This window comes from Folsomia candida, unplaced genomic scaffold, assembly GCF_002217175.1.
Source record: "Folsomia candida strain VU population unplaced genomic scaffold, ASM221717v1 Fcan01_Sc034, whole genome shotgun sequence".
Taxonomy (NCBI): Eukaryota; Metazoa; Arthropoda; class Collembola; order Entomobryomorpha; family Isotomidae; genus Folsomia; species Folsomia candida.
Window position 1 is genome coordinate 679,699 of NW_019091226.1, and position 9,745 is coordinate 689,443.

General features: G+C 42.7%; 2 protein-coding genes across 2 annotated transcripts; both read right to left on the bottom strand.

Moving 5' to 3' along the window:
- Positions 1–463: 463 nt before the first annotated feature.
- On the bottom strand, positions 464–3,223 carry LOC118439394. Its single transcript, XM_035860652.1, has 5 exons — positions 3,089–3,223; positions 2,860–2,946; positions 1,550–2,780; positions 980–1,116; positions 464–885 (listed from the first exon to the last, which is right to left on the bottom strand). Exons 2-5 carry the CDS (start codon positions 2,914–2,916, stop codon positions 778–780), a joined length of 1,533 nt encoding a protein of 510 aa, XP_035716545.1. The 5' UTR covers positions 2,917–2,946; positions 3,089–3,223; the 3' UTR covers positions 464–777.
- A 5,130-nt stretch (positions 3,224–8,353) lies between these two features.
- Positions 8,354–9,530, bottom strand: LOC118439371 (ADP-ribosylation factor-like protein 6-interacting protein 4). The gene is made up of 5 exons (XM_035860621.1): positions 9,398–9,530; positions 9,208–9,318; positions 9,022–9,132; positions 8,445–8,939; positions 8,354–8,365 (listed from the first exon to the last, which is right to left on the bottom strand). Exons 1-4 carry the CDS (start codon positions 9,474–9,476, stop codon positions 8,905–8,907), a joined length of 336 nt encoding a protein of 111 aa, XP_035716514.1. The 5' UTR covers positions 9,477–9,530; the 3' UTR covers positions 8,354–8,365; positions 8,445–8,904.
- Positions 9,531–9,745: the final 215 nt, after the last annotated feature.

Sequence of the window (9,745 nt, forward strand, 5' to 3'; positions counted from 1 at the left end):
TGTATAGTATATAATAGTAGATTTTTAACAGGGAATTTTTCTCATGAGTGAAAGTTAGGGGCGCACGAAAAATTTTGCCTAGGGCGCAAAGATACCCAGCCCGGGCCCTGCGTCAATTGTAGGATTGACAATAATAGGTGGTCACACTGCAGGGTGAAAAACTTGTCACACGCCTTATGCACGCTCCCTTTGCAAAATTGTCTCAAAACCAACCCGCTTTCTCTTTGCTCATGAAAAGTTCTCGCGTGCAATTTTTTGTAATAATAAAAATTAAATATCCAGTTTCCATTGGCAAAAACTAAATTAATAAGGGAAACGCCCTTCTTACGAAAATCTACGGGAAATTGGAAAAATGGGAAAACTCTGTTTTAGCGAGCGAATTAAAATTCGTTTCTGTGAAATTTAGTCGTTGCTTAAAGAAGGTTTTATGTAAACTAATATTACTTATCGTTTATTCGAATTGTTTAACATCCATCATAAATATTATTACAGACGCTTTAATACCCGACAGTCCCATAATAATGATCCTAGGTTTCACACCACAAATCAACTCTATAAAATTACGTCAGTGATCTATTTAATATGATGAACTTTATTCAACAATACAACAAGAAAATATTTCATAAAGTTAGTAATTATTTGAACATTATGGAATGCAAAAGATTAAATTAATTCAATTCATGGCTAAACTTCTAATTTCAAACGTTACAAGTTTTTGTGTCGCCACGTGCTCACCTTCTTGGTTTTAAATATTGGTATTTTATCACACAATCAAATTTACAAATAGTCAAAACACGTCTTTCCCTGAAAAATCTGAAACTTCGACACCGAGATTTTGTTTAACTTCATGAAGTTGATTATTTCCGTGACAGATTCTTTGCTAAACTGGAAACAAAATTAATCCAAATAAATTTAATAATAGTACATAGATATGTAATTATGAAAATGAGGTGAAAAATAAGAATCTCACTCAACTTACGTAAAGATTCTCTATTTCGACCTCGTCCATTCCATCCATCGCGAAAAGCAGTTGTTTAAAGAGGTCCAGCTCGATCTCTGTCAAATCATGGGTCTCGTCACGGCCATGGTATCTCAAAATTTCCAACGTTTTCAGCCCTGAAGTTCAAATCCACATGGAAATAAAAACAATTAGCATGCCATTTGAAAACGTGGCACGCACCCAGTGGCGGAGGAAGTTGGGGGACATTAGCATTGTGAGATGGGATTTTTATGAATTTATGGGGGACAATGTGACTCTCAGGGGTGTACTTCTATTTTTAACCTTTCTGCATAATCCATTTTTAAAGGTGACTGACCTAGGGTCGACCCATACATTTAATTCAAGATTATATTAAATGCGTAGATTATTTCTACATAAAATAATTCCCAACATTTACGTTCAAAATTTTTCAACAAAATATGGAAAAAATCAATTTTGTTTACTAATTTTTTGCGCAAATCTTTCCACAAAAATTTGGAATGCAAAAGTGGCGCAAGGCAGGTGGTTATCCCCTTGTTTCCTTCCGCCCCCCCCCCTCACTGCACTCACCTTTGTACAATTCCAAGCCACCCAACAGAGCCTGAATGACATTCATCATTTCCTCCGGATACGTGGGCAGCTGCAAATTCAGATGTTTCAACCCTCCCCAACCCCCACACGCTTTCAGCACCACGCCCAACTTCATCCCACTCTCCTCCTCGCGGTCGTCCTCCGGACAAATCGTCTCCAACCCCAGGCTCACCAAGTTCGGAAACGCCGTCTTCAATCCCTCCAAAAGCGTGGGATCATGCAGCTCAAGAATCTTTAAATCCTTCACACCCCCAAAAATCTTGCCCGCGTCGAAAATAGTTTGCAAAAATTCATGCACACTCGCCGATTTTGTCGAATTTGTCTTCCCAATCACCAGCGTGTTGAGGACGGGCATCCTTTCGAAGTCTTGCAAAACGTCGTCACATCGAAAAATATCGACCACAATGTTCCGATACTTTTGCAATTTCGACATCTTTCTCGGAATCTGGAATTCTTTCCTGCTCCAGTTTTCGAAACCGTCGATCCAATCGATTGCATCGTATTCACCAAAGCATAGGCTGACCAGTTGGTCGCCAATCTGATTCAGGATACGGGAGAGCTCAAAAGACTTAAAGCGATTGATGTCACGTGGTCGAAGACCATCCAGTTCGATGGTTAAGGAGTCAAGAAATTTAGGATTTTCAAAATTAGGATGGATTCCCCATGGAAGTGTGACCTCCCTTAAATTTGGCGACGCGTTGACAACCACCTGAGCAAAATTGGTAAGAGTAAGGACCGGTGTCTTCACTTTTGAATTTAGTATAAAAGATTTCAACTTTAGTTTTGGTGTGATCGGGTCCATCAAAATTTGTTTGTGGTTTTGAAATTCGCAAAGAATTTGCAAATGTGTCAAATTCGGACAGCAATTGGTTAAGACTTGGTGGATGTATTTTAAGCAGTCTTCATCGGCTATGGAAAGGTCCATAATTTGCACGATGTCGCTAAATTTGTCACAAAAATGGGTCAGTCTGAGGCCGAAGTCGGTCACTGCAATGTGACAAGAGGCGCTGATCCTTTTCGCGAGTCGGTCATCTAATGAGAAACATAACGCGAGAAAGGAAAAGGGGTCTTTCCTTCGGTCGTGTTTTTCGTTCAGCTTGAACCCAAGTCTCGTATTTTGAAGGGAGAGGACGATTTCGTTCCAAAAGGGACAAACTAGTCGAGCAGTTTTCAACGGGGTGGAGTTGTGTTTAAATATTTCGTTCAAAATCTGCAAATTTGCAAAATATTTAGCTCAACTCGTTAAATGAAGGTTGCTTTATGCATTCAAAAATTATTTTTTGGCTTACAATCGGATTATTTAGTGCGATTTCCTGTGGAGTCCTTTCCTCCGGTCGAGATTCCATTTCTGCCACCCCCAGGAGTGAAATTGTCGCCTGGTACAACCAAATTTTACGGTTTTATAATGTAAAGTATTTTTAAATATAAAGATAAACATGTAAACATGATTTTGCAGTTCAATTTACAATAGTCTTTCAATACGAAATGTTATCTATATACATATGTGTAACGTCTTACCGATGATTGAAGTTGAATATTATGCAGACTTATAGATTTTTAAAATCAAAATGTGTAAAATACAAAATATTCAATATTTACTTTGTTATTCCGGTTGAATGAAAACACATGGAGATGGTATGCTTCGCGGCCTTCAGTTTAAATATATCGATTCCTTCTGTGCCCCGTGCAGGATGGACTGAACGTTATGCGAATCGCAACTTGCGAGTGGAATTTAAGCCCTACCCTCACGGAAGGTGCTACCCTCTCATAACAGGAATATGCTAAATGTTATAGTAAAGGGCGATTTTTTAGATTTTTTTCCATCGTGCATGTTATGTACTTCCGTTGCCTCAATTACTTAGAAAATCCTAGGGGTAATGGGGGGTACTTATCCCCATTACCCCTAGGATTTCTAAGCAATTAATGCACCGGAAGTACATAACATGCATGATAGAAAAAAATCTGGACGGCAGTTTGGGGCGAAGCGAGATGCGTGTTCCCCGGGAACCAAACCATAACAACAACAAAGGAGGAATTTTGTGACAGAAGGAAAAGGAGAGCAAAAACTTGTCGAGAAAAAAGAATCAGAAGACGCAAATCGAGGAAGCAAGAAGGGAAGACTTGTCGGAGAGAGGATAAGCGTGTCGGAGGTCGGAAAAGCGTGGCGATAGAGAGGAAAGGCGTGGCGGAGGTCGGAAAAGCGTGCCGGAGGTAGGAAAAGCGTGGCGATAGAGAGGAAAGACGTGGCGAAGGTCGGAAAAGCGTGGCCGAGGTCGGAAAAGCGTGGCGAAGGTCGGAAAAGCGTGGCCGAGGTCGGAAAAGCGTGGCGAAGGTCGGAAAAGCGTGGCCGAGGTCGGAAAAGCGTGGCGAAGGTCGGAAAAGCGTGGCCGAGGTCGGAAAAGCGTGGCGAAGGTCGGAAAAGCGTGGCCGAGGTCGGAAAAGCGTGGCGAAGGTCGGAAAAGCGTGGCCGAGGTCGGAAAAGCGTGGCGAAGGTCGGAAAAGCGTGGCCGAGGTCGGAAAAGCGTGGCGAAGGTCGGAAAAGCGTGGCCGAGGTCGGAAAAGCGTGGCGAAGGTCGGAAAAGCGTGGCGAAGGTCGGAAAAGCGTGGCCGAGGTCGGAAAAGCGTGGCGAAGGTCGGAAAAGCGTGGCGGAGGTAAAAGCGTGTCGAAGGTCGGAAAAGCGTGTCGGAGGTTGGAAAAGCGTGTCGAAGGTCGGAAAAGCGTGTCGAAGGTCGGAAAAGCGTGTCGAAGGTCGGAAAAGCGTGTCGGAGGTTGGAAAAGCGTGGCGAAGGTCGGAAAAGCGTGTCGAAGGTCGGAAAAGCGTGTCGAAGGTCGGAAAAGCGTGTCGGAGGTTGGAAAAGCGTGTCGAAGGTCGGAAAAGCGTGTCGAAGGTCGGAAAAGCGTGTCGAAGGTCGGAAAAGCGTGTCGGAGGTCGGGAAAAGCGTGGCGGAGGTCGGGAAAAGCGTGGCAGAGGTTGGAAAAGCGTGTCGGAGGTCGGAAAAGCGTGTCGGAGGTCGGAAAAGCGTGTCGGAGGTCGGGAAAAGCGTGGCAGAGGTTGGAAAAGCGTGGCGGAGGTTGGAAAAGTGTGTCGAAGGTTGGAAAAGCGTGGCGATAGAGAGGAAAGACGTGTCGGAGGTCGGAAAAGCGTGGCGGAGGTGAGAGAAAGCGTGTCGGAGAAGGAGAAGCGGGGCGGGAAAAAGCGTGTTACAGGAGAAAGAAAAGCCTGACGGAGGTGGAAATATTTACATGAGAAAAAAGTGAAGCTAAAATCTCGCCCTTCATCTCCTGGTCCTAAATTATTGATTTGCAAATAAATTTTGCCACTGACATCATCGTAGCGAAGTGCGTGTTTGACCTAGACGGCAAGGGTTGTTTTTTTCTTGACCAAGTCAACGTCGGCCTTGGCCACCCGCTAACCCTTCCTTCAAACATTGCATCATCGCCCAATACGAATCTCGAGTTTTTGAAAATTTCAATAAAAATTAGCGGACATGGTGGATATTGACTAATGTTCTGAACGAGAACTTGTCCGCCACCACCGGGTTGTTGCGTAAGGATTGGCGAATTAAGGATAAGCGAAATACGGATTGGCGAAAAAGCGAAGCTGAGAAGCAAAAGCGTGGCGGAGAAGGATAAGCGTGGCGGAGAAAGAAAGCGTGGCGACAGAGACTGGTCAATCCCGGATTAAGGATGGGGGAGTGAGATTAGGATTGGGGATTAATTAATCCTCAATCTCAATCTTTAATCCCAAGTTTTAGAATTTTAATCCTTAATCCCTAATCCTCAATCCCACTATGCCAACTTTAATCCTAAAGTGGGATTAGAATGGGATTAAAATGGGATTAAATTTGCAATTACTGAAAACTCGAAAAGCTAACTTCTCTTAAGATCGCTCCCTTTTCGAAAATTGATTGCATTTCGTCCATTTCTATCACATATTTAAAAATACTGCACAACCTTTTTCAAAACTACTCGTAACTTGGTATCCTAAATGCGCAATGTTCAACAGTGGTATGAGCTTATAAAGAAATGTGAGTGCTCTAACCAAACTCTGGTCAAAGATTTGCGTTAAAAATTGTACCAAGAGTAAAATTAGCATTTTTGCCCGTATATGATTTTTAGTGCAAAAAATATTTAATTGCTACTTATTTAAAAATTTTATCTCTGAGCGATCTAATTTTGCATGGGAAATGTTCAAAATATTTCTTGTTCCGAAGTTCAGATTCATCTAATTAATTTAAAAATCTGGCATAATGAAATTTAAAATCAATATGAAATCAAACAATTAATCCAGAACTAAATTAATTCCCAATTTCAGAAAACTACCCAAAATTTAATCCCGTATTAATCCCAATCCCAGATTAAATTCAATCCCTAATCCTAATCCTTAATCCCAAAATTTTAAGATTAATCCTTAATCGTCAATCCCAATCCCAAGATTTTAAATTTAATCCTCAATCTCAATCCTTAATCCCGATATCTTTAATCCGCCAGTCTCTGCGTGGCGATAGAGAGGAAAAGGGTGACAAAAGTCAGGCGTGGAGGTAAAGGAATAGCAGGTCAAAGGAAGAAAACAAAGATTGTCGAAGGATACGACAAGCGTGCCGAAGAAGCCAAGGCAGATCGAGGGAGAGAACTTTGAAAGAGAAAGAAGAAAGTATCAAAGGATAGGAACAATGGGTATGAGCAAAAGAAGTCGTCGAGCGAAGCATGCCGCACAAACAAAAGCAGCAGCTGCTAAAAAGGCTGCCAAGGCAGGAGCCTGTACGACTCCAGCTGTCGATCCACCTAACGAGGATACACCTACAACAGCTGTTGATCCACCTGACGAGGATGGGCTTCTTGATGTCTAAAAGTCAACCACCTATTATAACGGCTTGGATAAAAATACTATGAATTGAACACAAGGAAACTGGAACAATACTCTTAGGGGCCCAGCATTCCACAGAGTGGAGCCCTCAGTAATGCATAACAATGATCTGCTATAAATGCGTCATTTGTTAGCATAACTTTGGGTTCCCTGTGGCAATTCAGCGTGGTCCGATTGACCTCAAAAGTGGATAGAATCCTCCTTCTGGGGTAGTATGTATGATGCTAGAAACCGATTTCGATTATCTCTATCCGTTCTCGTTCTACTCCTGATGGACAGACAGACAGACAAAACGAACACATAAAGCAGCTAATCATACATGAAAATTTTTCAGTATGTATTTACGTGAAAACGCTTGTTATGTAAATGAATTTTATGCAATAAAAATTAGGCTGTAATTTGTAATTTCATTTATTTAATTAATTTTTTAATTTAAACTAATAAAATTAATTGATAATTATTCAATTGGAGCAACCATTTAGATGTTGAAACGATCGAGGCGTTATCCGCGACGATTAATAGTTATCAGGCAATATTAATTAACCATGTTTTTAATTAATTTGTTCCACATAATTCGTAATTAGACTCATACACAACTCTTGTATTTTCCCAGGGGGGCGTGATCCTCGTTTCTCACGATGAACACTTGATTCGAAACGTATGCAAGGAGCTGTGGGTATGCGGTGGAGGAAAGGTCAAACGGATGGACGGCGGATTCGACGAGTATCGCGACGCCGTCGAGAAAGAATTGGACTGCGTCGTATACAAGAATCGGTCTTGATGATGGTGCTATTTTAAGAATCAAATGGATCTTAAATATAAAATAATTTATAGCCACACCGTCACTATAAATAATTAATTGTCAGCCTTAACAAGTATTTAATTGTCATCATTACCATCATTCACCAACGTCTTGAAGAAGTAGAAACTTTAATGGAGCATCAGTGGATCAGCAGTTAACTATCTTTTTATTTTTATCGCCACGAATAAGAAGAATTAAAATCTCTCTCTCGTCCGACGCCACGCCACGCCACCCACTCCGACATGTCGTCAAACATTTATACATCTCGACTATAAAAGATTGTTGCCTGTGTTATCAATAAATCATCGTCGTCGTCTTATCAGTTATCGTCGTAAACTTTATGATGGTGATGAGACTGAGGATGAGATGTGATGATGATCATGCCATCTAATCTTTAATAATAAAGAAGAAACAAATGGTACAGAGATATTTAAAACTGTTGATGTTTTCGGGGGGACATTTTTTTGCAATATCAAATTCATAGTTTATCGTTGTACAAGAAAATCATAAAATTTATAAAATTGGGCGGCGATCAATCCTCCTGAAGGGAATAACATCTTCCACAGGTGGGGGCCTACGTGGAGGAGATCCCGGGTCTCGGGGAACCCGCTCAGGGTGCCGTCCCCAACGTGCGCCCCTCCCACGGCTCGAGAAGCCCCCTCGAGGGTAGAAGGAGGACGAGAAGAAAGTACAACTCGTAGTAGTTGTAGGTCGCCTCGTCTTCCGGGTGGGAGACGCTTGGTGTCTGCCTCCAGCTGGAGAAAAAGAAGAGTAAATAATTTGAGCGAGGGGAGAAATGGTCGTGGTGGTGGGGTAAATAAGTTTTATCTTACCACTACGCCCATCTCTCCCCTCGCTCGATTCAGAAGAGGACTTGGCTCTAGTCTTGGTTTTCTTCTTCTTGGTCGGGGTGGGCGAACGGGATCTTCTTTTTCGTCTGCTTCGACCTGAAGAAGAAGAAGATCCGTAAATAATTTGAGCGAGGGGAGGAATTGTCGTGGTGGTGGGGGGAATTAAATTTTCTCTTACCATCACGCGAATTCCTCTCCTCGCTCGATCCGGATGAAGACCTGGTTGTCGTGGTCGGGGTGGGCGAACGGGATCTTCTTTTTCGTCTGCTTCGACCTGAAGAAGAAGATCGGTAAATAATTTGAGCGAGGGGAGGAATTGTCGTGGTGGTGGGGGGAATTAAATTTTCTCTTACCATTACGCGAATTCCTCCCCTCGCTCGATGTAGACGATGACCTGGTTGTCGTGGTCTTCTTCTTCTTGGTCGGGGTGGGCGAACGGGATCTTCAAAGAATTCAATTCAATTCAAAGAATTCGAATTCAAAGAAGCATTATTTATCAAAAACACTCCACATAGAATGAACAGAGATATGGGGATGGACATCAATCCTATATGGAGTTCATTATTACTTCCCCTTACATCGAAGCTGATAATTCCACCAGCGCCACGACCCCAGCGTCCGTGACAACAACTTACTGTCAACAACTATTTTGCTATTTATTACCCATCTTATTTCTTCACTAAACTTTGTCAAGTGTAAATAATTATTGTAATTATTTCTAACCACCTGAAGAAGGAAACAGTTGTTTTCCGAAAGCTTGTGTTAAAATAAATCACTACACAATGTCATCCATACGATCTGTCAATCCACCTGTTAAGAACGGGATCTTCTTTTTCGTCTGCTTCGACCTGAAGAAGAAGAAGATCCGTAAATAATTTGAGGGAGGGGAGGAATTGTCGTGGTGGTGGGGGGAATTAAATTTTCTCTTACCATCACGCGAAATCCTCCCCTCGCTCGATGTAGACGATGACCTGGTTGTCGTGGTCTTCTTCTTCTTGGTCGGGGTGGGCGAGCGGGATGTTCCCTTGCGCCTGTTACGACCTGGATAAGAATAAGACTGGTAAATAATTTGAGCGAAGGGGGGAATGGTCGTGGTGGAATTAATTTTTCTCTTACCATCACGCGACTTCCTTCCTTCGCTCGAAGAGGACCTTCTTCTGGTCACCACCTTCTTCTTGTTCTTGAAGGGGGTCTTCGACCGGCTTGACGGTTGGCGCTTGCCTCCTCCTAGAGAAAAAGAAGATGGGTAAAAAAATTAGTGGGGGGAAGGATAAGAGTGGTATGGGGGAAATAACTTTCTCCTTACCATGATGACTGTTCTTCCTCCCACGTAACGCAACTGAGGGCGAAGGGGGGCATTCGCCTTCCTCTTGGGGTCGCCCCATTTTTATAAAAAAAAACTAAAACTGCTAGAGCAGTTTTGGAATGATGAATGGTGAATGCCACACTGCATTCATCATTCCCCCTTCCAAACTGCTCTCCACCACCATCGGCCAGAACGGTTATTATTTTCAACCCACACTCAATACATTCAGTGTGGGCTGAAAACAATAACCGACCTGGCCGATGGTGGTGGAGGCGGAGAGCAGGACGTGCGAGTTCGTCCTGCTCTCACTATGAAAAGTGCGACGCTGGATCTAATCTTTCTCCAGCA

Bases quoted from the DNA above. Each gene is read 5' to 3' on its own strand.
- LOC118439394 (XM_035860652.1), bottom strand. From the start codon at position 2,916: ATGGAATCTCGACCGGAGGAAAGGACTCCACAGGAAATCGCACTAAAT. The intron at 2,781-2,859 runs GTAAGCCAAAAA...GCAAATTTGCAG, and splicing joins TCGCACTAAATAATCCGATT to ATTTTGAACGAAATATTTAA. The intron at 1,117-1,549 runs GTGAGTGCAGTG...TTTGAACTTCAG, and splicing joins TGGCTTGGAATTGTACAAAG to GGCTGAAAACGTTGGAAATT.
- LOC118439371 (XM_035860621.1), bottom strand. From the start codon at position 9,476: ATGGGGCGACCCCAAGAGGAAGGCGAATGCCCCCCTTCGCCCTCAGTT. The intron at 9,319-9,397 runs GTAAGGAGAAAG...CTTTTTCTCTAG, and splicing joins GAGGAAGAACAGTCATCATG to GAGGAGGCAAGCGCCAACCG. The intron at 9,133-9,207 runs GTAAGAGAAAAA...ATTCTTATCCAG, and splicing joins AGGAAGGAAGTCGCGTGATG to GTCGTAACAGGCGCAAGGGA.